At 44.6% G+C, this 26108-nt stretch overlaps 2 protein-coding genes across 2 annotated transcripts; both read right to left on the bottom strand.

Moving 5' to 3' along the window:
- Positions 1-773: 773 nt before the first annotated feature.
- Positions 774-9855, bottom strand: LOC124264923 (chymotrypsin-like elastase family member 1). Its single transcript, XM_046699704.1, has 6 exons — positions 9825-9855; positions 7921-8097; positions 7132-7220; positions 6121-6292; positions 2053-2203; positions 774-887 (listed from the first exon to the last, which is right to left on the bottom strand). Exons 1-5 carry the CDS (start codon positions 9853-9855, stop codon positions 2136-2138), a joined length of 537 nt encoding a protein of 178 aa, XP_046555660.1. The 3' UTR covers positions 774-887; positions 2053-2135.
- Positions 9856-14160: 4305 nt separating this feature from the next.
- Positions 14161-20502, bottom strand: LOC124264924 (chymotrypsin-like serine proteinase). The gene is made up of 6 exons (XM_046699705.1): positions 20472-20502; positions 19360-19537; positions 17871-17961; positions 15920-16091; positions 14896-15152; positions 14161-14444 (listed from the first exon to the last, which is right to left on the bottom strand). The coding sequence occupies exons 1-6, from the start codon at positions 20500-20502 to the stop codon at positions 14307-14309; spliced, it is 867 nt and encodes a 288-aa protein (XP_046555661.1). The 3' UTR covers positions 14161-14306.
- Between the last annotated feature and the right edge of the window lie 5606 nt (positions 20503-26108).

The following is a 26108-nucleotide window of genomic DNA, read 5'->3' on the forward strand; positions in this document are numbered from 1 at the left end:
GGGTAAGCCCATTTCCGGTGTTCCCCGAAGTGATTTTGCTGGAATATTGCTAAAAGCGGCGTGAAACGAAACTGACTCACTCACTCTCATACTGGTATAGGATACGTGGATTCTCGAAGGCATCTCCTGAACATACCAACGTTAATGCTGTTAGTATAGATTTAATGTAATGCTAAATATTCATCAAAGGGAGAACAATAGAAGTTGTTCACAGGTCATGAGGGTCACATGAGTTGATGTGCCCTCTATGTTTGGTTATGCTCCTGAACCCGAAATTATCTTACCGAACACCTCAATATTCATTTTGAACTGTTTGAAGCACGGGTATTGGGTCATAATGAGGAGTGCCAGAGTTAGGCAATTAGCCAATACCGACAACGACAAACAAGAAAATTTAGAGTCATCTCCGTCCATCGATTTGCATTCGCAAAACATCGGTCATTTCCGTACACCATACGTGTCTCAAGTATTCGAGATAAAGAATTACTAACACGAAGTACCAAATGAATTCCCACAGTTCGTTCCCAGCATGTACTAGACATAAATTAGGAACGGTCGCTAATAGAAGAGCGCTCAGCCAATCAGAAAACGACGTTTATGTGTGGGGTAAGATAATTATAACTAACATTTATCCTCCCCTATATAAAGAGAGAAGACAAGAGGATGAAAGGCAACAACAGCTTTATAACGTGGACAGGAATTTTATCGGAAGGACGAGTGCCCTGTCTGCTGCAGGCGTCCAGCGTCGCCTAGTGGTTTATGATCCAGCGGTGGAAGAAAGGGACGCTAGTCATGACGGAGGGCAGCTTCCCCTGGCACGTGCTCTCTCCCCACGAGAATACACCCACTAAGACGCCGTTACAAACCATCGGTCCCCCGTTGTCGTACTGTCGGCGTAGAAAAAATTAAATCAACGACGTCATATAGTTAAATTACATCCAATAGTAAATTATACAAAACACTCAATATGAAGCATTTAGCATGTGATATTGTGTTGGAATATTAACACTTAAGTAAGATATTAGGTTGAAATTTTAATTGAATCTAGGCTGTTTCTCCTCAAGTAGTGGATAGTTGGCATGCCGTAATGCTATGATCGAAGATTCACCTACTCTGTGATTCTAAACATCGCTTGGCGGTGGGATAGCCCAGTAGTTAAAGTGTTCGGACGTCACGCCGAAGGCCTGAGTTCAATACCCTACATGGGTTCAATGGTGTACCCCGCAATGGCATTGCTAGAATATTGCTGAAAGCGGCGTAAAACCCAACTCACTCGCTCACTCATTCACTTTTGGCTTTCTCTCTCATCAACCCTACGTGCCATGATATAAGGAAATGCTATTCAAAACGGCATTACTCACTCACCAACCCACGATACTGTTAGTATTTATGACAGCGGATAACCTTAAATCCAGGCGACTGCAATTTATTTCTCAAATCAAATCATTTCCACAAAATGACAGCTATACTTTCTTCTTTGCGTGCTGGTGTGCTCCTGAATTGAGCTATGATCTTCGTAATTCAGGTTCTTTGACATATTTATCTGATTCGTTTGCTACAAACTGCAGTCCAGGGCAATTTAACCATTGAAGGGTCTATTCCGCGTGAATTGATGCATCATGTTTGGCTCTTTGCAGTCTTGGACAGGGCGTACAGAGTTGCCTCTCTTACTACACATTTTGCCGCATTGGTGACCAACTCCATTCGTGACAATCTCGTGGAGTCAAACAGGAAAGGAATTATCGTTCTTGTTTAAGTAGTTCTGATGTTCATGCGCCAATATGAAATCCTTCCAGAAGGGCACGTGTCGCTATTCGGCTTGACCCGGAATAGCACGAGTTGGTCACGAATGGAGTCGCTATTCGGAATGTCCCGGAATAACACGAGTTGGTCACGAATAACTCCTAGCATCTAAGGGACGTAGCTCTGTGCGCCTCATTCCAACGTGTCTCCAAAGATCACGTCGCAGTGGAAACAGCACCTGCCCTGTCAATTAAACAACAAGTCGGAATGTGCACGTGGTCATATCATGTCATGTAATATTAAACTCACGTGACACCCGGCTTCCCCAGCGGTGCCCATCATGCAGACGTGGCTGGGGTAGATTAAGGTGTGGGGTACGGGTGCCCACAGACTCACACAAGCGGCGTTGAGATGGCGGGAAACGTGGCCTTGGACGGGGTGTCCTTCAACTCCTCCGACCCTGCAACGACAGCAATACTTTGCGAGAAAAGTGTAAGTGTAGCTCACCAAATTACCAGTGAGGTCAACCAGTTTAGACGGTACAACCCATCAGTAAAGCTAAACCAACCAGAGAGATATATTCACCAGTAAACTTACACCAGACACAGAAAATACAACCAACCAGCTGGGCAAGCCCCACCCAGAGATCGTAACCCCACCAGCTGAGCTACCCCACCCAGAGAAGGTACAGTTCACAAGTTGAGTTACCCCACCCAGAGATCTTACACCCCACCAGTTGAGCTACCCAACCCAGAGATCTTACACCCCACCAGTTGAGCTACCCCAACCCAGAGATCTTACACCCCACCAGTTGAGCTACCCAACACAGAGATCTTACACCCCACCAGTTGAGCTGACCCCAGAGATCCACAGAGAGATCTTACACCCACCAGTTGAGCTACCCAACCCAGAGATCTTACACTCCACCAGTTGAGCTACCCAACCCAGAGATCTTACACTCCACCAGTTGAGCTACCCAACCCAGAGATCTTACACCCCACCAGTTGAGCTACCCAACCCAGAGATCTTACACCCCACCAGTTGAGCTACCCAACCCAGAGATCTTACACTCCACCAGTTGAGCTACCCAACCCAGAGATCTTACACCTCCACCAGTTGAGCTACCCAACCCAGAGATCTTACACACCAGTTGAGCTACACCACCCAGAGATGAGCAACTCACCAGTTGAGCTACCCACCCCAGAGATCTTACACCTCACCAGCTGAGCTTACTCCACCAGAGATCTTACACTCACCAGTTGAGATGCTACCCAAGCTACACCATCCAGAGATCTTACACTCACCAGTTGAGCTACCCAACCCAGAGATGGTACACCTCACCAGTTGAGCTACCCACCAGTTGACCTACCCAACAGAGATCTTACACTCCACCAGTTGAGCTACCCCACCAAGAGATCTTACACTCCACCAGTTGAGCTACCCCACCCACATATGGTACAACTCACCAGTTGAGCTACCCAACCAGAGATCGTACAACTCACCAGATGAGCTACCCCACCCAGAGATCACCAGTTGAGCTACCCAACCCAGAGATCTTACACTCCACCAGTTGAGCTACCCCAACCCAGAGATCTTACACTCCACCAGTTGAGCTACCCAACCCAGAGATGGTACAACTCCACCAGTTGAGCTACCCCACCCAGAGATGGTACACCTCACCAGCTGAGCTACCCCACCCAGAGATCTTACACTCCCACCAGTTGAGCTACCCAACCCAGAGATCTTACACCTCCACCAGTTGAGCTACCCCACCCAGAGATCTTACACCCCACCAGTTGAGCTACCCAACCCAGAGATGGTACAACCCTACCCACCCAGAGATGGTACAACTCACCAGTTGAGCTACTCCACCCAGAGATGGTACAACTCACCAGTTGAGCTACCCCACCAGAGATGGTACAACTCACCAGCTGAGCTACCCCACCCAGAGATGGTACAACTCACCAGTTGAGCTACCCCACCCAGAGATGGTACAACTCACCAGTTGAGCTACCCCACCCAGAGATGGTACAACTCACCACCAGCTGAGCTACCCCACCCAGAGATGATGGTACAACTCACCAGCTGAGCTACCCCACCCAGAGATGGTACAACTCACCAGCTGAGCTACCCCACCCAGAGATGGTACAACTCACCAGTTGAGCTACCCCACCCAGAGATGGTACAACTCACCAGCTGAGCTACCCCACCCAGAGATGGTACAACTCACCAGTTGAGCTACCCCACCCAGAGATGGTACAACTCACCAGCTGAGCTACCCCACCCAGAGATGGTACAACTCACCAGCTGAGCTACCCCACCCAGAGATGGTACAACTCACCAGTTGAGCTACCCCACCCAGAGATGGTACAACTCACCAGCTGAGCTACCCCACCCAGAGATGGTACAACTCACCAGCTGAGCTACTCCACCCAGAGATGGTACAACTCACCAGTTGAGCTACCCCACCCAGAGATGGTACAACTCACCAGTTGAGCTACTCCACCCAGAGATGGTACAACTCACCAGTTGAGCTACCCCACCCAGAGATGGTACAACTCACCAGCTGAGCTACCCACCCAGAGATGGTATGGTACAACTCACCAGCTGAGCTACCCCACCCAGAGATGGTACAACTCACCAGTTGAGCTACTCCACCCAGAGATGGTACAACTCACCAGCTGAGCTACTCCCACCCAGAGATGGTACAACTCCACCAGCTTGAGCTACCCCACCCAGAGATGGTACAACTCACCAGCTGAGCTACCCCACCCAGAGATGGTACAACTCACCAGCTGAGCTACTCCCACCCAGAGATGGTACAACTCACCAGCTGAGCTACCCCACCCAGAGATGGTACAACTCACCAGCTGAGCTACCCCACCCAGAGATGGTACAACTCACCAGTTGAGCTACCCCAGAGATGGTACAACCACCAGTTGAGCTACCCCACCCAGAGATGGTACAACTCACCAGTTGAGCTACCCCACCCAGAGATGGTACAACTCACCAGCTGAGCTACCCCACCCAGAGATGGTACAACTCACCAGTTGAGCTACCCCACCCAGAGATGGTACAACTCACCAGTTGAGCTACCCCACCCAGAGATGGTACAACTCACCAGTTGAGCTACCCCACCCAGAGATGGTACAACTCCACCAGTTGAGCTACCCCACCCAGACACACTCACCAGTTGAGCTACCCCACCCAGAGATCGTACAACTCACCAGTTGAGCTACCCCACCCAGAGATCGTACAACTCACCAGTTGAGCTACACCATCCAGAGATGGTACAACTCACCAGTTGAGCTACCCACCCAGAGATGGTACAACTCACCAGTTGAGCTACCCCACCCAGAGATGGTACAACTCACCAGCTGAGCTACCCCACCCAGAGATCTTACACCCCACCAGTTGAGCTACCCAACCCAGAGATCTTACACTCCCACCAGTTGAGCTACCCCACCCAGAGATCTTACACTCCACCAGTTGAGCTACCCCACCCAGAGATCTTACACCTCCACCAGTTGAGCTACCCCACCCAGAGATCTTACACTCACCAGTTGAGCTACCCCACCCAGAGATCTTACACTCCACCAGTTGAGCTACCCCACCCAGAGATCTTACACTCCACCAGTTGAGCTACCCCACCCAGAGATGGTACAACTCACCAGTTGAGCTACCCCACCCAGAGATCGTACAACTCACCAGATGAGCTACCCCACCCAGAGATGGTACACCTCACCAGTTGAGCTACCCAACCCAGAGATCTTACACTCCACCAGTTGAGCTACCCCACCCAGAGATGGTACAACTCACCAGCTGAGCTACCCCACCCAGAGATGGTACAACTCACCAGCTGAGCTACCCCACCCAGAGATGGTACAACTCACCAGCTGAGCTACCCCACCCAGAGATGGTACAACTCACCAGCTGAGCTACCCCACCCAGAGATGGTACAACTCACCAGCTGAGCTACTCCACCCACCCAGAGATGGTACAACTCACCAGCTGAGCTACCCCACCCAGAGATGGTACAACTCACCAGCTGACCTACCCCACCCAGAGATGGTACAACTCACCAGCTGAGCTACTCCACCCAGAGATGGTACAACTCACCAGCTGAGCTACCCCACCCAGAGATGGTACAACTCACCAGCTGAGCTACCCCACCCAGAGATGGTACAACTCACCAGCTGAGCTACTCCACCCCGAGATGGTACAACTCACCAGCTGAGCTACCCACCCAGAGATGGAACAACTCACCAGCTGAGCTACCCCACCCAGAGATGGTACAACTCACCAGTTGAGCTACTCCACCCAGAGATGGTACAACTCACCAGTTGAGCTACTCCACCCAGTGATCGTACAACTCACCAGCTGAGCTACCCCAACCAGAGATAGTACAATCCACTCCCGTGAAGTCGTCCCCGTGGTTGGCAATGGGGATGGTGGAGATGAAGGCGCTGGTTGTGTCGGCGTTTTGTGACAAATGAATCACAGCGACATCGTTTGGGAATCCGATAGCGTTGCCGTTGTAGTCGGGGTACTGAAACAGAAATAGGAGGCCATAATTGTTCATTTGATGTGCCTGTTCACTTTATGGCTTTACGGGTGGTGGGGTAGCCTAGTGGTTATAGCGCACGCTCGTTACGCCGAAGACCTGGGTTCGATTGCCCACATGGGTACAATGTGTGAAGCCCATTTCTGGTGTCTTCCGCCATCCATTGCCTACAAACAATGAGCAGGTCTCGAAATTATGTACCTGTGCCTACACACGTTTCTGTCGTTTACTGGCCTTGTGGTTAATACATGTATTCGTCACTCCGGAGACCCGATTCCTCACTTTGTTAAATTGTGTGAAGCCCATCTCTGATGTCCCTTTCGCCGTAATATTGGTGGGATATTGATAACAGCAGCGTAAAACCTCACTCACTCACTCACTCCCACGTTCACTGGGACTACTCGCTATGTGTGACCACACTCACTCACTCACTGGGACTACTCGCTATTGTGTGACCACACTCACTCACTCACTGGAACTACTCGCTATTGTGTGACCACACTCACTCACTCACTTGGACTACTCGCTATTGTGTAACCACACTCACTCACTCACTGGGGCTACTCGCTATAGTGTGACCCCGCTATTTTACAGCTATGGGTTCCCGATGCGTTCCAGATAAACGAGGGGTGGCCTAGTGGTTCAAGCGTTCGCTCGTCACACCTAAGACCCGGGTTCGATTCCCTACATGGGTACAATGTGTCAAGCCCATTTCTGGTGTCCCCGGCCTTGATATTGCTGGAATATTGCTAAAACCTCCCAATAGACGTTATTCGCTACTTGTGTAACTATCAATACTGACTATATTGGCGTTATATACTCACTATAATGTAACTCTGCACAGTGATATACTGTTCGGTTCCATCCACCAAGTTGAGACTGTGTTCACCCAAGACAACCCGGTAGTCAGAGGCTCTGGAATCAGTTTGTAGTTTGAGTGAGTGAGTGAGTTTAGTTTCACGCCTCACACAGCAATTTTCCAGCTATATGTCTGTAAATAATCGAGTATGGACCACAAAATCCAGCAATCAACAGCATGAGCATCGATCATTGCTGAGTGCGGCGTATAACAAAACTCACTTAGTCACTCTTCTGCTCCCGACTCAGTTACACCACGGTATGGAAACAGCTAGCATCAACGTTTATCTTTAGTTAAAGTATTGAGGTATACTTATGTCTTCTTTCATGAATGTCTCTTTTAGATGTTACAAAGTTTTCTATTTTTCCTGTTATGAAATAGCAACAGCGGCTATACATGCACACGCGTGGAATCCTAGAAAGGACATTGTCGTGTTCTCGGAGGCTTTTAACGAACAAGTGACCTTAACCTACATTGACACTTTCATCAGTATTTACATAGATCTCCCTCTGTATAAAATTTAATGCAAAAAATGTTAAAATTAACTTTTCTCCGTTTAGATATTTTTCAGGTTGTAATAATTCAGGAACCATATGGTGTTTTAAAAAGTGATCATGCTTATTCCCAGTAAAAAGGGGACGTTTCAATGTTGATATTCTTTCCACACTTTTTAAACCTTTTCATTAGCATTAGACCCGTTGACCCATCCCATCCTTCCCTCACTAACCCACGTGAATCAGTATCAACAACTTACATCCCAGAGATGCAGTGAGCTGCAGTGAGACCCTGGTGTCACCGATGAGGGCGCCGCCACACAGTTGGTACCAGACGTTGGAGCTATGGAGCTGCAAGGAGACGAGGTAGGGCAGCTCACCCGGGGCCAGAGGAGTCCCCCCAGCAATCCGGGTACCTGGTCGGGCGGACGCGCAGCCTGGGGTGGGAAAAGCCGAGAATATACAAACAAACTTGTCTAACGAAGCACTCCAGCTATGTCAAAACAGTCTGTAACTATTCTAGTCTAGAGCACTCCAGTGATTGACAGCATCGACACAGATTGATTGGAATACGACCACTTGCATCAAACACGTCATCGAATCTGGCCACCGATCCCGTTAGTCTTCCTTTACGACAAGCATGGGTTGCTGAATACCAATTCTAACCCGGAGCTTCAAGGGTAATCGATTGATTGATCAATCAATCAACTGAATTGACTTGACATGTACATGAACTTGATTGACCATCGAAACACATGATATGCAAGCATGGGTTGCTGGAGGCCAGGTGTAAACCGGATCTTCATCAAACCAAACACTGGTGATGAAGGTAAGCGAGATGTTGTTTGTAAATGTTGTTTCAGTATAATAAACTAGCTGGCACATTATAATCATTCTTCCTTGTGTCTAGTGCAGATGGGATATCAGCCTGTAGATACATTACACGACAGTGAACGTGCGCTAATGCAGCTTTGAACATTATTCCAGAAAACTGAAGATACGCCTTCAAAAGGCACAATTTAATGTATCACAAAAAAGATGGTCTAAATTTTGAATATTACTCAAATGTACTGCGGGAAAACGTTTGGCGGGTCTTGCTTAAGTTTAGAACTTAACCATAATGTGCCTATTAAAACTGGTTGTGGGAGAAATATAGCTCGTAAACTATCTGTATACCATTATTTGTTTATTTGTCTGTTTCTTGAGAAAGAAAGGAAACAATTTTTATACAGTTTTTATGACATTCGACCCGATGTGTATAAAATTTACTTTTCAACAACACATGGTTAGGAACAATGAGTCAATTGTCCAAAATGTTATACAAATCTGCCTGTCCCTGGTCTTAGTTACGTCCTTTCAGTACAGCAAATTATGATCGGGTTCGAATCCCGGTACTTCCCAAATATGTTATAAGGTTTGTCTGAGCCAATGGTGGAGCGTTTCACTAATGTGGTTAACGCCTGAGACCATGATATGGGGCGGTGGGGTAGCCCAGTGGTTAAAGCGTTCGCTCGTCACACCGAAGGCCCGGGTTCGAATCTCCACATGGGTATAATATGTGAAGCCCATTTCTGGTGTCCCGTGATATTGCTGGAAGATTGCTAAAAGCGGCGTAAAACCATACTCAGTCAGTCAGTTAGTCTGAGACCCGCATCACAGCCGGACTTATCATCCGCCCGGAGTGCGGAAGGTCGCGGATTCGATCCCCGGTCGCGTCATACCAAAGACGTTAAAATATGGTACTTGTTGGTCCCTGCCTGGCGCTCGGCATTAATGGGTACAACACGGACTGGTCGGCTCGGAGTCAGTATAATGTGTCTGAGTGGGGTATTCATGCTTCACTGCGGCATGGTATCTCAGTGGGCTGGCACTATAAAACCAGCTTAAGCCTGGGCTAGTACAAGCAGCCGCACATACACATACGTATACACACGCATGCACGTCGTCATATGAGCGAAATATTCTCAAGCACGACGTAAAACCCAATTTCACCTCACCTCACCGGACTCTATCAAGCTGACCCGTAATGACAAAATTTAAACACTGTTCGAAATGGCATTAAAACCACACCCAGCACACTCAACCAGGGAACAATGTATTTCCTTGGATACATAACTCAACTTAAAGATGATTATTCAATTTCAATTCTTACGTGACTACTCACCAAAGATCACTATGAGCGCAAGGTACAGCATGGCGAAACCTTATGGAACCTGGTATTGTAAATCTCGCAACTAAGGACGTGAATTAGCGAGAACTAAATGATGGCAGGTTATTATATACTCTCTCTTGTCCATCTGTTGAGTCCCAACATTTCTTTCCATATTCAGACACAGACTTGTTTCAGCCGAGGTTGTATATGACTCGTGTTTTGAAAAAAAAATGAACAACACTGCAAAAGCCCACAATATACATGTACTTTGTCCCGAATTTCTTATTAAACTTCATGTTATATATCATAACGTCTTGCCTTTCACAAACATACACTATGTTTACAGTGGATTAATTTATGACCAGTATTAAGTATATAGGTCCATCTTCAAGATGGGAATGGCACATGTGTACAGAGATATAAGTGTGGGTCTCAATAACAAGACATTCCGAATCATATACAGTGTGTAGAGTCTTATGCCACTTACAGCAATACTTCAGTCTTAGAGGCCCTAATGAGGTTGACTTCGTTGATTATTGCTTATTATACTTCCATGGGGAATCGAACTGGAATCTTTGGAATCAACGTCTGTGTTGCCCAGCCCGGTTAACTGGAAAACTATTTACAAGGTCTGGTCGATTGTATCTCTGTGTCCTGACTTGATCTAGAGACATTAAGTTGGTATATGTTTCGTTTTCAAAGCCACATTTGTGGAATGCATTGTGGATTGTGGTATTGACTGATTTGTGTACTGGTGCATTGTCATGTTGGAAATCTACATCCCTTCCCAACCCCACCCCCGCCCCCGCGTCTTGAAGCGGTGAATCCAGTTTTTATCCATAACCAAACACGTTGCAGCAACCTTTTCCTGACCACTTTCAAACAGAGCTAGACTATCACTAAACACGCTTGCCTCGCGTGTTTTGATTTGATGTCAGAGTGAGTGAGTGAGTGAATCGAACCCGGATCTTCGGCGTGACGAGCGAACGCTTTAACCACAAGGCTACCCCACCGCCCCCTGATGCCAGAACCTTGAGAACCCAACAAGCTGTTACTTTTTATACTGTCAAACTTTCTGTGATGATGGAATGTACTCTCTCCTGGGAAATGCCTGCTGGCCTAGCAATATGACGTGCATTCTCTGGGTCATTTCTGGTGTTGCTAACGTCACACGCCTCCTGGAAGGGGGCTTCTCTTCCAGGGTCCCTCTGCATGCTTCAACACTGCCGCCCACCTGTTTAACGTAATGTTTTCATACGCCTGAGACTTGGCCTAAATGATTTATATATCAATCAAGGAAGATATTCATCTATTATAAAATCACAAAGGTTCTGTCAATTGTGTAATACTGTAGAGCATGAATTACACTTTCTATTTCTTTGTCCTGCATATAATGATTTAAGGCACCTGTATTTTCCACAATGGCTACAATCAAATATTAATGCTACAAAACTGTATTCATACTTTCATGTATAGCATCCCTATTACAATATAAGGTAGCTCTATTTATTTATCACACGCTTATATTGAAAAAGATTCAATGTAACGTGTGTGTCGCATGTTGTATATGTTGTACATATCATATATATTTCTTTTGTATATGGGCCTCTGGCCTTCATGCAATAAACTGATTGATTGATTGAGGGTGGCACAGGAAGTGCATACTTTCCTAGGGTGGTACTCATGTCTTCACGTATGGTTGTGGTACTTTCTGCAAGCAGGGAGACTATATAAGTTGTATGATTATCCCTGCTGCAAGTAATCGATCAATGTTCGCTGCTCATGTTTGTTCATTTTCCAAAGGTCACTGAGCCCCTGCTTAATTTACTTGTCTCAGCAAAACAGTTTTCTCAATGCGACAGCATGTGATGTTCTAACCAAACTATTACGAAGTGTCGTACAATCTCAGAAGTTGTCAGTCAAAACGATGTACCCAATCCAGTCGAACGTTAAAAGCGTTACCAACCACTTTCACGTGCCTGCATGTATGTGGATTGACTTAACTCCTCCTTGGTTGGACAGGGCAGTGGGATAGCCTAGTGGTCAAAGCGTTCGCTCGTCACGCCAAAGGCCCGGGTTCGATCCCTACATGGGTGCAATGTGTGATATTCCGGAAAGAGGAGGAAAACAACACTCACTCACTTGTTTGTGACTCAATCATGGCTTCCAGGGAATGATGTCGCGATGTCATTTACTATCAGATTACACACACTAACCCCACCCTAACCCAGTGGTCAGACCCAACACTCCCAGTCAACCTTTACCCAAGAATATGGGTTGTCTGTGGTACATTGCTGGACAAAGAAGTGAGTGAGTATGGTTTTACGCTGCTTTTAGCAATATTCCAGCAATATCACTGCCGGGGACACCAGAATTGAGCTTCACACATTGTACCAACGTGAGGAATCGAACCCGTGCCTTCAGGTGACGAGCGAACGCTTTAACACTAGGCTACGTCATCGCCCCTCTGGACAAAGAAAGGGGATAGGTACACCAGTGCTGTTGTAGCGCTAACGTGATCGTAAGTCTCATATTTTACCATAGGATTACGACAGTCGTAACATTAAGTTTGCTTTTGGCAACAGCCGCCCAACATTCAACATCCGGATATTGCTAAAACTGGCCTAAAACCATTGTATTCCTCTCACTCACTCACTCCCTCATCCATCCACCCTCTCTCACTCACTTACTCACTGCATATAATTGAGTTCCTATAGAGCTAATATTTAATAGTTTAATATTCCAGGTGTTAATATAGTGTATCAGGACACCCCGACACACCTGAGAAAATAAAGGAGGGAATCTTGGATTCAGCCACGTTAAGCGGGTCCTGGTGCGTAGCTGACACAAAAGCAACTTTTCCTGACACGTCAATACCACGCGAGTCAGCATGACCGTACTGACATTTACATCCGTCAATACTTCCTTGTTTTCGTCACACCAGATCCAACATGCAGTATTCAAGCTGTAGGGCCGAGTATTTCTCCTTCAATAGATTTCTCATTAAATATATCGATCGTATTTAGCTGCACCTAGATGCAGTGATTGCTAGCTCGACATGAATGCAGACAGTGCAGTTGTGTTGATGTTGCTGCAAAACTGCACAAACAACAGCGGCAGTCAGATTAAGGCAAGATGAAGGCAGCCGTTATTGAGGATAAGATATTTGGATCTAACTTTGATGACAAAAAATGAAACAAAGAAGATATGTTTTGCGATCAGGATTTTCAACCGATATCATTTGTTAAGGACATTCAGTTTGCAGTATTTCAGCCATGTAACAGTGACTCTGTTCAGCCGTTTTGATATTATATTTTTCTTGGTCAAATCTAATTTTCAGTGGAGTTTCATGTAATAATAATACTGCTTCGTTGTGGGGCAGGACTGAGGTCCTAGAAACTCTCAGGGGTCAAGCTACCAAACGCGGTCACCCATCCAAGGACTGTCCGCGACCAACGTTGCTAAATATCAACTGACTTGTGACCAGGGCCCCGTTCCTCAAAGCGATCGTAGCGCTACGACTGTCGTAAGTCTATGTTAAAGTATGGGAGTTACGATCACCTTAGCGCTACGACAGTCGTAAGTCAATGTTAAAGTATGGGAGTTACGATCATCTTAGCGCTACGACAGTCGTAAGTCAATGTTAAAGTATGGGAGTTACGATCATCTTAGCACTACGACAGTCGTAAGTCAATGTTAAAGTATGGGAGTTACGATCACCTTAGCGCTACGACAGTCGTAAGTCAATGTTAAAGTATGGGAGTTACGATCACCTTAGCGCTACGATCGTAAGTCGTAAAGTCGATCAACTTAGCGCTACGACAGTCGTAAGTCTATGTTAAAGTATGGGAGTTACGATCAACTTAGCGCTACGACAGTCGTAAGTCTATGTTAAAGTATGGGAGTTACGATCATCTTAGCGCTACGACAGTCGTAAGTCTATGTTAAAGTATGGGAGTTACGATCATCGTAGCGCTACGATCGCCTTGAGGAACGGGGCCATGCGCCCTATGTACATGTATAATCCTGATCTGATTTGTCTTTCCTTTTTTCTGAAACTGTTTCTAACAGAAAATACTTCTTGGGCTCGCTCAACCAGAAAACGCCAAAAGCAATTAAGGCTAACATAATTAGGATAATTATTAACTTCAACATCACCGTCGTCGTCATCATCAGCAGCAGAGGCAGTGTTAACACGACTACGCTTATCATTATCATCATTATTATTACTATTGTTATTTTTGGTTGCAGTTGTTGGTGTTATCTTGTGTATGATGACGTCATCGAAAAGTAGTAGTAGCAAAAGTGAACTGTGATATCAAAGAAAGCATAAAATCAAAAACACTTAAAAGGGTTGAGTGTTTAATAAGCATAAAGGATCGCACACAGAAGGAATTTATGTTTAAAAGTTATCTTTAATCAAAAGAAAAACTAAATCTGTTTTGTCGGGAATAATTTGCTGTTGAGATACCCGCTGTAGGCGACGAGCTTCGCCTAGTTTGCATCAATCCAGTTGCGAAAGTATGGAATACTGGCCATGACCGAAGGGAGCGTCCCCTCGCACGAGCTGTCCCCCCAAGAGATGAGTCCGACAAGGACGCCGTTACACACCATCGGCCCCCCATTGTCGTACTGTTGAGGAGAACAGAACAGATTACCTGACTGCTAATCTAATTCAAATTAAATCCTTACGTCATAGTAAAATCTGTAACTATTGGATACCCTAGGCATTAAGAAACTTGCCTCTTTTGCGGAAATATTTATCTGAAATTAGAAGTCAAAAAGAAATTCCAAAAGAACTCACAGACAAAATGAGTTGTACAACATTTCCATGTAAGAAAAGCGCTTTGGTTGTTATAACTTTACCATTTTGGCGATTTGCTATAATAAACCTTTCAGTACTTTTGTAACCATTGTAAACTGACGTATAAAAGAAAGTATACACCCGGTGCTTTTAGATAATTTTCCAAAAACACAACGTGAGTATATTCAAAAGTGTTTCATTTTTTACTTACAAGCCACAAATATTGTGTAGGTGTTACCACGTTTGAAAGCTAGCTAAGATGAAGATCGGTGGACTCACGTGACAAGCGGCTTGACCAGCAGTACCAACCATGCAGACGTGGCTGGGGAGGACGACGACGCCGGGGACAGGTGCCCACAGGCTGGTACAGGCGGCGTTGGAGATGGCAGGAAACGTGGCATTAGACGGCGTATCCTGCAGTGCCACTGACCCTGCAAAGACAGCGTTGTGTGGTACAGTCGAACCCCAATATCTCGAACTCGGTTGAGACAAATTCTCAGTTGTGTTGAACTCATCCCTCGGCCCCTGCCGATCTCCTTATATTTATCATTATCTTTACCCTGATGTCTCGAACTAGATGTGTCGAGTTCCCGGTTGTGTCGAACTCATTTTAGGGTCCCCTCAGAGCCATCTGTTCGAAATTTTAACAGCGTGTATTCCTGGGCGAGATTACCCAAACCTATGTTATACACGTTGAGGCCAAAGCTGACTCTAGTGAGCGGTTAGTCCACACTGGCCAGGGATGATGTAAATGAACAGTAACGATAGACCATCCAGAGATTTGTTCATCTCACCAGTAAAACAGGGATCATTTCTATAGTTTGCATCGCCATGACTTCAGTTAAACCTGACAGTCTACGAAACCACGAGGACGATAATTGCAGAGAATGTACACCTGACCAGTAAAGCTGGACCAACGAGAAAATATGCAACTCACCAGTAAAGCAAGAAAGTCAGCTACTGTACAACTCACCATTAAAGCTAGACCAACCAGAGAATGTACAACTCACCAGTAAAGCTAACCAACCAGAGATTGTACAACTCACCAGTAAAGCTAACCAACCAGAGATTGTACAACTCACCAGTAAAGCTAACCAACCAGATATTGTACAACTCACCTGTAAAGCTAGACCAGCCAGTGAATGTACAACTCACCAGTAAAGCTAAACCAACCAGAGATTGTACAACACACCTGTACAGCTAGACCAACCAGAGAATGTACAACACACCAGTAAAGCTAGACCAACCAGAGATTGTACAACACACCAGTAAAGCTGAACCAACCGGTGATGAAACAACTTACCCGCTAAGCTACCCCAACCAGAGATGGTACAATCCTGACCAGTGAAGTCAGCACCGGCGTCAGCGAGGGGTATGGTGCCGATTGCGCTGTTGTTGGTGTTGACGTTGTTTGCCAAAGTAACAATGGTGATGTCGTTGGGGAAGCCAGCAGCGTTGCCATTGTAATCAGGATGCTAAAAATGAATAGGCTGAGAATAACGAAACCAGTTGGTGTATCGCCAAGCAATGCACTGAGATGAAAATGTGACAGAAGTTCTCAAATCTCACATAAACGTACTTCAAAATCCGTGTTATGTGTATTTGGTATTTGATGCGGTTAAATAGACAACGCTTAGTCTCTGAATCCGTATAATGTTAATAGAAACAAATGATTCTTTTTTATTTGAAAAGGAGCCCAATGAGATGGGAGAACCGGAACCTGAGGAAATCTAGCCTTGCTTCCATTAAGATGTTTGCAGTGATAATTAGGGCTTCGCAATATAACCGGTTTACCGGTATTTACCGGTTCAGACATGGTTCAGATACGCTGATCGAAAACCGGTATTTTGACATGCATTCGGAAAACTTCGTAACACTCGGAAATCTTCGGATATTTCCGTTTTTTAAATTGTTCCTTTCCTTGTTTCATTTGTGCCAAACATTATTTACGTTTATATTTTGCCATGATTAAAAGTTTTCTTAAAGCCTAATCAAGCATTGTGTTTTTTCTTTACAAATCAAGCATTAACTCAATTTATAAGTTGTTTTTGTTGAAAAATAATTCTTGCAATATATTGCAATACATATCGCAATACATGCTTTCGCATCGCAATATATCGCAATACGAAAATTCCCTGCAATACCCACCCCTAGTGATAATAGGGCTGGGCGGAAGGGAAATAAAGTGGTTCAGGGACTATGAGACCGACTAGGTGTTATGATGTTGTACTAAATCGGTACTTTATTCGTTGTATTTTACTGCAGCATATATATTGTTATATGTAGTGATGTACATCGACCATACAGTGACGGGTGCAGAGGGGTGGTAGTTGGGGACAGGGGTCTCAATACACCATCAAAATCAGTCCATTCCCATAATCTAAACTGGTTGTTCTCTTATACATATGTACACTGGTATGTTTGCAGTGCACGACTCATAAGGGACAAAGGCTGGGTAAACGATAGTTTGTAATAATACTTGAACATGTGTTAAGGGACGCGCAGGCTGGTTTTAAAATAAAAAGTATCTGGTTTTGCCACTGTAGTGGGAAAATGTCTAGATTTCGCTGTATTAAACCTCAGACAGGCGCATGCAAGCGCACACATATTGTTTCTTTCTTTCTTTCTTTCCTTGCTTGTTTGTTGTTTAAAGCCGCACTCAGCAATATTCCAGCTATATGGCGGTCTGTTAAAAAACGAGTGAGAAAGTTTGGTTTTACGCCGATTTTACCAACATTCCAGCAATATCACGGCGGGGGAAACCAGAAATGGGCTTCACACATTGTACCCATGTGGGGAATCGAACCCGGGTCTTCGGCGTGACAAGCGAACGCTTTTAACCACTAGGCTACCCCACCGACCCACATGTGTAAAGGAAATAAGAACATGTTTACGGACGAAAACACCTGCCCCTATAATTCGCCAACAGCCAACACACACACATTCACGAAAATATGCATACCCGTACGCACACGCACGCACGCGCATACACTCACACCTCGCTCCATACTGACTCCGACTGAGAGCTCAAGTCCAAATCACAAATACACCCTGCAGCCATAAAAAAAGTCATACTCAAGACCTGAAGACCTACATTAACACTTGATGAAAACACGCCACACATTCCACTTCCGCTAAAGACACTCCCACAACTACCCCTTTAAGACGTTACAAATACCACGCTCATGTAAACATTGGCTTAAGCAACGACTGGAATGATCGCTCGATGGATACCTTTAAATATTCCCACTTACTCTGACGTAGCTGGCCACAGAAGAGTACTCCTCGGTCCCGTCGTCTTGACTAAGGCTGTATTCTCCCAGCACGATACGGTAGTCTGCTGCCCTTTAAATATAAATCGGCAAACGAACACTATCAGTCTTGGTTTTCTGACGGAATAGGGGGCGGTGGGGTAGCCAAGTGGTTAAAGCTTTCGCTCGTCACGCCGAAGACCCGGGTTCGATTCCCCACTTGAATACAATGTGTGAACCCCATTTCTGGTGTATCCCGCCGTGATATTGCTGGAATATTGCTAAAAGCGGCATAAAACCCAACTCACTCATTCACTGACGGAATAGATTCCATTGGACACAAAACGCAATACAGCAGTGGAAATTAAGAATGGATCAATGAAAATCAACAAAATTGCCCTGCCTGTTTCTACCATTCATTAATTGTTCATGAAATGTCGTAATGCAGCTCTCTCGCCATACGAGATCAGTCTAAGTAAACTTAGGCTCAGTATTATTCGTTACACTGCTATACTGAGTCTAACAAAACCTAGTAGAAGGTCGCGTCAGCTAACCTTTTGGACTGACCAATCAGAACACTGCTTACCAAATCGCGAAAGTTATCATTCGCACATACCTTTATCTTAAAAACTCGAACGATTCTGAATGCTATTTTCCGCACGATCGCTTCCGAGTGATACACGCAATGAGTAAACAGTCGCTGAAAATAGCGTTTTTCTCAATATTCAAGGGTGTCATCTTGCGAAAATATATGCAAATAGTAACCATGTCATTTAGAAACCCATGAGCGTATATACTGCTGGTCAAATATCTGTTTTATGCGGATTTTAGTTTATTGATAGATCGGTGTCAGCGACCATGGAAGAGAAAATCCAAAAACCGTTTTGTAAGTCCCGCCGAACCCTAACAAGTAGTCGTTGTCTGATTGGTTAAATCCGTTCGGACGTCTCGCGTTTGATTGGACGGTCATAGGTCACTCAAAGGTTAGCTGACGCGACCTGCTATTAGGTTTTGTTAGACTCAGTATAGCAGTGTAACGAATAATACTGAGCCTAAGTTTACTTAGACTGCATACGAGAGCGGCTCTGAACAATTGAACATTGACTGAGGCATCATTTCGAACAAGGGAGATAAGTGACGTCATCAAAGCAGCAGCTCAATCTAATCTTAAACTGCTAAAACGCCATTTTGTAGCAGAAAATGTGTTTTTATTGACAAGCGAACTATCTCAAGTAACAGTCAGTTCTTGGACCGTTTTGATATATTTAATTTTGTCATATTTTTAAGTGAAGGGGAGAAAACCTAAATAGCTTGTTTTCAAATCTGAACAATATTTAAAATTGTTTTAGGAGAAAAAATATTCTCAAACAAACATGTACTCCTCTTTCCCCACCTCAACACCCACCCCTATCATTCTCGCCACGATGCAGAAAGGGTACAGCAAAGGTCTATATATATGGGGGCTAATGCAGTCATTTCTATATTGACTTACGAGCCAGAGATGCAGTGAGCTGCAGTGACGACCGTGGTCTCACTGATGAGGGCGCCGCCACACAGGTGGTACCAGACGTTGGAGCTGTTGAGCTGCACGGAGACGAGGTAGGGCAGCTCACCGGGGGCCAGTGGAGCTCCTCCAGAAATCCGGGTACCTGGCCGGGCGGACGCGCAGGCTGGTTTAAAATAAAAAGTATCTAGTTTTGCAAATGTAGTGGGAAAAAATGTCTCAGACGGGCGCATGCAAGCGCACACATGCTGGAGGATTTAGAGATATTCTTTCTTTCTTTCCTTGCTTGTTTGTTGTTTAAAGCCGCACTCAGCAATATTCCAGCTATATGGCGGTCTGTTAATAGTCGAGTCTGGACCAGACAATCCATTGGTCAAGAACATCAGCACCGATCTATGCAATTGGGATCACCCGATCCTGTTAGTCGCCCCTTACAAGAAGCATAGGTTGCTGAAAACCAATTCAAAACTGGATCATCACAAGTTTAGAGATACTGTAATACAACAGAGGAAATGTCCATGGCCTGTATAGAAGGCATGAGCAAATGCAGAATTACCGGAACAACTGTCATTTTCCGTCGCGTAACACATTCTAACGGTACCTGGTAGTGTCCTCCCACCATTTACTCGTTCTCATGTGAGGAACAAATGATCTAGTTTGGTAAATAAAGCACAATATCAATTTCTGGCTGCTCATGATCAGCCAACTCCTAAAAGTTGTTCGTAAGGGTTTTGTTGTTACGTTATGACTTGTCGAACTCAAATAACCTTTCTGTTCCTTCCTTCTTTTCTTCATTCATTCATTTGGGGCGGTGGGGTAGCCTATTGGGTAAAGTGCCCATGAGCGTAAAGTTTTAACCCCACCGCCCCGAGCATGCTGAAGACATGCTGCAGATGATTCAGTTCTATGAGCTATTTCTTCTGTTTCATTGGTATCCAGTCATCTTCATAACTTTATAATCCTTACTGTGGATCTTTCTTTCTCCAGTATAGGAGCTGTGGAGTAGCCAAGTGGTTAAAGCGTTCGCTCGTCACGCTGAAGACCCGGGTTCGATTCCCCATATGGGTACAAAGTTTGAAGCTCCTCAACCAGTATCCTACTAAGCTGCAGGACTTTAGTCTGGAGAACCATCTCCACTACTCCAGCCCTAACCCACACCGACCATCTCCACTACTCCAGCCCTAACCCACACCGACCATCTCCACTACTCCAGCCCTAACCCACACCGACCATCTCCACTACTCCAGCCCTAACCCACACCGACCATCTCCACTACTCCAGCCCTAACCCACACCGACCATCTCCACTACTCCAGCCCTAACCCACACCGACCATCTCCACTACTCCAGCCCTAACCCACACCGACCATCTCCACTACTCCAGCCCTAACCCACACCGACCATCTCCACTACTCCAGCCCTAACCCACACCGACCATCTCCACTACTCCAGCCCTAACCCACACCGACCAGAATCCAGCAGCCTGTTCAAAGTAACGTAAAGTTAGGAATACTATTTTCAAAGATTTTTCTCTTTCTCTGCACTCCTCCCTCGTAACAAACAGTGAACTGTGTCAATATTTTAATGATAGTTTGTTAAATAACTTTATTATTTTTAGGACACAAATTCTGCAAAAACCTCACAGAGTTGGTATGATGTTTTGATTATGATCAGCGTTTCATTGAGTATGTTATGTTTATTAGTTTTCGAGTTAGATTGCAATTCATCGGTCCGCTTTTGAGCCAAACGGACTGACGTGGCATTTGCAACAGTTTCACACTTAGGTAGGACACGAGTATACCTTTTGTTTTCATGCAGTGAATGAAGCGGAAATCCGGTGTTCGTCATAATTATGACTCTGGCTTTGTCAGCACAATAAAAGCGCTCGTCGATTTCACTTGTCTTAGATTTGATTGAAACATATTTTATTCAATTAAGAAACGGATTGGGCACAAGTTATCCAACTTAAATAAGCCCTCTCCACATAGTTACAAGTGTATATTACAAGTAACGTAAAGTTTCATTCTTTGTGTCTGTGAAAATATTTGTTTTCCCTTTGTCCCAAAAATAATTTACTAAAAAGTATTTTAATTCCGCTACTAGTCCAACACTTGAGGCTTTTTAGTCAGATGTCGAACTTCACACGCGCCTTACTTTCTACAGTAGCTTCAAACCCAAACTATAATAGGAATACTATTTTCAAAGATTTTTAACTACTCACCAATTATCGCTAGAAGCGCGAGGTACAGCATAGTGAAATAGGACTAAATCTCCCGGGTAGTGAAGGGAATTAGCGGGAACGGCCTTGTGGCGGATTAATATACACCCTCTCTTGTCCTTCTGTTGAGTCTCCCTTCTTCATCACCTGCTACACCCTCAGGGCAGCCACGTGGAGGTCAGGTCACGTGGTGGTCAAGATGTTTGTTCAGTGATAACTTCTTCTCTGAAGAAACATCCTTCACTGTGTCTTTAGACATTCCTCAAAGTGCTCCCAAACCGCTCTCTTTTGAGTGAGTTCAGTTTTACGCCGGCATTTATCAATATTTCAGCAATGTCACGGTGGGGGACACCAGAAGTTTGAAATGTTCCTCTTATGATTTAAACAATCAAGTTTTATCGTTCCATCCCTTATCATGACAGGATCCGCTGTTCGTTATCATCCTCGCATCACCCCGGCCATCTTTGTTTTGCCCGCTAGTACTAAGTGAATGAAGCTTAGTTCTTTGAGCCTTTAACCCCAAACTACACTGTCTATATTATCGTGGCTTAGAATCCCAAGTCACCCATAATATGCTTAAGGTTGTCAGCATCATACACGTACTGTATTTCACCAAACATTTGTAACATTAGAAAACAGGCCCCAACCCATGTTCATGTCATTATATCAGGAAAGCTCTCCCTAAAATCCTCCATCTACCCATTCAACCGCACGAACCGTGGCTGAAACTTCCCGAGCCCGGCAACGAAGGATGGAAAAACAGTTTGCATGTATTAAGTATAGTACTTCGGAGTTCACTGTTTACTGGCTGAATTTGAGCCTTATACACGGCATGTTTCCGCAGGCATCAAAGACAGATATTCTCAGTTGATGAAAATGGACAGAAGAATACAAAGTCTGTCCATCAGTGTTCGAAGAAATTGATTCTTTTCTCTGAACTTGAGAAACAATCCCGCAGATAGAGCATTTCCCTAAAGGTCAGCATGGCGTTGTAAAATTCTATACTAGCGCTATGGTAATCGTAACGCCCACGCCTTGTCTTACGGCAGCCGTTGCTAAGGCTGCTTTGCACAACGGCACCCAGATAATTAGTGGGCAATACCATGTCAGTCTGTTCGTGTAACTACATGACGATATCAAAGCTAGATTTCGTGGAAAACTTACTCAAGATGTAACATATGTTATATATTTCGGATCACCTTTCTTAGTACAGTGGAAGCCCCCCTAAACCGGCAGCCCTCCAATCCGGTCCCAACGAATGCCGGTTTAGAGGGTTTCCACTGTATATCTCAGATTCGAATATTTTCGGGATGGGTCACATCAAGGATTCAAACCCACAATCTCAGAGGAATGCAACTGATCACCATTGGCAGAAATGTGTGGCCCATGAAGTTTATTATATTAAAAATCTGTTAGCTACTAATTACAATCAAATACCGTTATGTCGAACGTAAGCTATGTCGAGATACAAGCTTAATTCATGCGTATTCCTTACAGAGTAACCATTATACGTTTGTGTCGAACATCATGTAACTCGCAGGTCGCTTCAACTTCGACGCAATGACGTTCTACTGTACATCATCTTACGTCATCGTGTGAAGTCCATTAAACAGAGACCTCTTAATACTGAAAGATCCTGGTGAAATACAGTACAACCAGAAATTATTGAGAATTTAAGATTGTACTTTTTTTTTTTAAATTTCACTCATTACTCACGTATTAAATGTGAATATTAGCAGAACATAACTCCAGATTCAAAGACAGGTGAATAGTTAGTATTTTGTCAAGTCACCATGGGCAGCAATGCAGGCTTCAATGCGGCGGGGCATACTACTGATCAAAGAAGTTAGAAAGTCGTGGTCCATGCTGTCCCAATATCGGACCACCTTTTCTTTCATTTCAGCAATATTTGTCAGATTTTTCTTATTGACACTTTCCTTCATAAGTCCCCAAACATTTTCTATTGGATTTAGGTCAGAGCTATAGCTTGGCCAATCTAATAATGTCATATTTTGGGTCCGAAACCAGGCCTGTGAATGCTTTGAACGATGTTTTGGGTCGTTGTCCTGCTGGAAAATCCAAACATTTCCATAGAACACGTGAACAGATGGAAGTAAATGTCCCTCGAGAATATCTGTGTACCGCTCACTGTTCATATTCCCTTCAAATACACAGAGGGGCGTTGCCTCTAACACAGATATGCCACCCCACACGTTACATTTCGGACTGTACTGTGGGCGCTGATACAAAGGTTTTTCAGTTTGTTTGGTCCAGAATTTCAGTGTATTAGGAAACAGCCACACAGAACTTTCATCTGAATCACATTGTCCCAGTTAAAATTTCTATGCTGTAAACACCAGTTCAACCTTCCCTCCTTTTGTTCAGGTTTCATGATCGGTGATGGAATTCCTCGACTTTTCTGCCAACCCATTGCATGCAGCTCAGTTCTAATTTTCTCCTTACAGACAGCCACAGTTCCTCTATCAATCATATCCAGCCTTAAGTTTTCTAAACTCCTTCGTTTGTTTTTAGAAACAAGAATACCAAGCCGCCTCCTGTCACCGACAGTCAATTTTCTGGGCCTACCTGCGCCTCCCTGTTGCTCAATGCCATGTCCAATTGCAATATTTTTCAAACCACGATAAACAGTGGACAAAGGGATGCCTGTTCTACTTGAAATCACTTTAGCTGATCTGATGTCCTTGTTATAATACTCTAAAATCAACTTCCTCTTCTCTAAATCATCCATACTGAGGATCACTGAAAATGTCCTCTGCTAGCAAGTAAACAAACAATTTGCTAGCTGGTCAAGGTTGTTTATACTAGAAATCCAATTAAACATATTCCTAAAATTCTCAATAATTTCTGGTCATACTATACAAACGCTGAAGAGTACCAACGCAATCTTTTACTTCCAGCCACATAGCTACGTGGCACTTGCAACAGTTACACACTTAGGTAGGACACGAGTATACCTTTTCTTTTCATGCAGTGAATGAAGCGGAATCCGGTGTACGTCATAATTATGACTCTGGCTTTGTCAGCACAATAACAGCGCTCGTCGATTTCACTTGTCTTAGCTGTCCACCGATGGTTAGGCGACTAACGGGATCGGCTGGTCAGGCTCGCCGACTTGGTTGCCACATGTCATCGTAGATCGGTGCTCTTGATGCTGATCACCGGATTGTCTAGGCCAGAATCGATTATTTACAGACCGAATATTGCTGAGTGTGGCGTTCACCTGTTGTTGTAAATTTGCCCCAATATCGACTACTTTCGGTCTGCTTTCGGACATTATTTGTCCTAGTAATTAACCTCTTACTATGTGATACAGCACGCTGTGTTTTATGGTGATCAACGTGGCGAGAGAGATGGCATGTGTCAAGAAGACTACCCGAACGATGACTGAGTGTGTGAGTTGAGCTTTACGCCGCTCTTAGCCATATCCCAGCAATATCATTGCGGGGGACACCAGAAATGGGCTTCAGACATTGTACCCATGTGGGGAAACGAACCCGGGTCTACGGCGTGACGAGCAGACGTTTTAACCACTAGGCTACCCCACCACCCATCACGAAGGATGAATTGTGAATACAGAGAATAACGTACGATCAGATCATCATTCATAAAGAATATTTGACGTTGACCATTGTATATTTCATAATTCTTATTGATCGGTAAAATTATCAACATTAAGATCTTACAGATTAATGAGTTAACATAGGGCAGCCTCGGCTATGTTGAAGATTCCGCTGTACTCTGTCTCGCCCTGGATGAGCTGATATATATGTACATTTAAATATGTGCTTTATAATACCATTATTTATTTTTTTCATTATAGATCCGAGTTCGGTGTGTGTGAGCGTATATTGTGTTGACGTCTTAAAAGAAAATAATCTTTTGAACTTGGGTACGCTTCATGTCCTCGATCGCTAAAAGGGTCTTTACATAGAATGGTTACTATGCACTGCGACACGTTTATGAGACATCAACAATGCATGTCATCGTGCCCCAAAGGCGCTGATCGATACACTTACATTACTGATCAAAGATCGATTTCTATGTAACTGTAGCAATCACTTCTCCTAAACCTGTGTCGGGGACGCAGTCGTAAGGTTGTAGATGGCGCAGATTGCCGTTACAATGCAGATTTCATTTTGTGATAATATAGCTGTAAGGCGTGACAACATGGTTTTCCTTGTTTGACTGTTGTGTAATTTGTCTTTGTCGATGTCGTCGCAGTCGCCGTTGTTGTTGGTGGTGGTGGTTGTGATGATGTTGTTGGGTGTCTTTAATTCTCGATCACCCTAGTTATATTATGTCTGTTTACTACTGGTGTTCCCCTCCGTGATATTGCTGGAATATTGCTAAAAGCGGCGTAAAACTAAACTCACTAACTCACTCACTCACTTTGAACTACGTTTATAACGACCATGTTTATAATGAACTGATGGATATAACGCATTGTTTCCTCTGGTCTTTAAGAACATTTTAGAACATTTATGGCCTCAGTAAAGCTT

This window comes from Haliotis rubra, unplaced genomic scaffold, assembly GCF_003918875.1.
Source record: "Haliotis rubra isolate DU_JTF1 unplaced genomic scaffold, ASM391887v1 Scf95, whole genome shotgun sequence".
Taxonomy (NCBI): domain Eukaryota; kingdom Metazoa; phylum Mollusca; class Gastropoda; order Lepetellida; family Haliotidae; genus Haliotis; species Haliotis rubra.

Excerpts from the sequence above, each read along its gene's own strand:
- LOC124264923 (XM_046699704.1), bottom strand. The coding sequence starts at position 9,855 with ATGCTGTACCTTGCGCTCATAGTGATCTTTG. Across the intron at positions 8,098-9,824 it reads TGCGCTCATAGTGATCTTTG|GCTGCGCGTCCGCCCGACCA; the intron begins GTGAGTAGTCAC and ends TTCCCACCCCAG. Across the intron at positions 7,221-7,920 it reads GCTCACTGCATCTCTGGGAT|CCTCTGACTACCGGGTTGTC; the intron begins GTAAGTTGTTGA and ends CTGATTCCAGAG.
- LOC124264924 (XM_046699705.1), bottom strand. The coding sequence starts at position 20,502 with ATGGTTCTCCAGACTAAAGTCCTGCAGCTTA. Across the intron at positions 19,538-20,471 it reads GACTAAAGTCCTGCAGCTTA|CCTGCGCGTCCGCCCGGCCA; the intron begins GTAGGATACTGG and ends ATTTTAAACCAG. Across the intron at positions 17,962-19,359 it reads GCTCACTGCATCTCTGGCTC|GGCAGCAGACTACCGTATCG; the intron begins GTAAGTCAATAT and ends TTATATTTAAAG.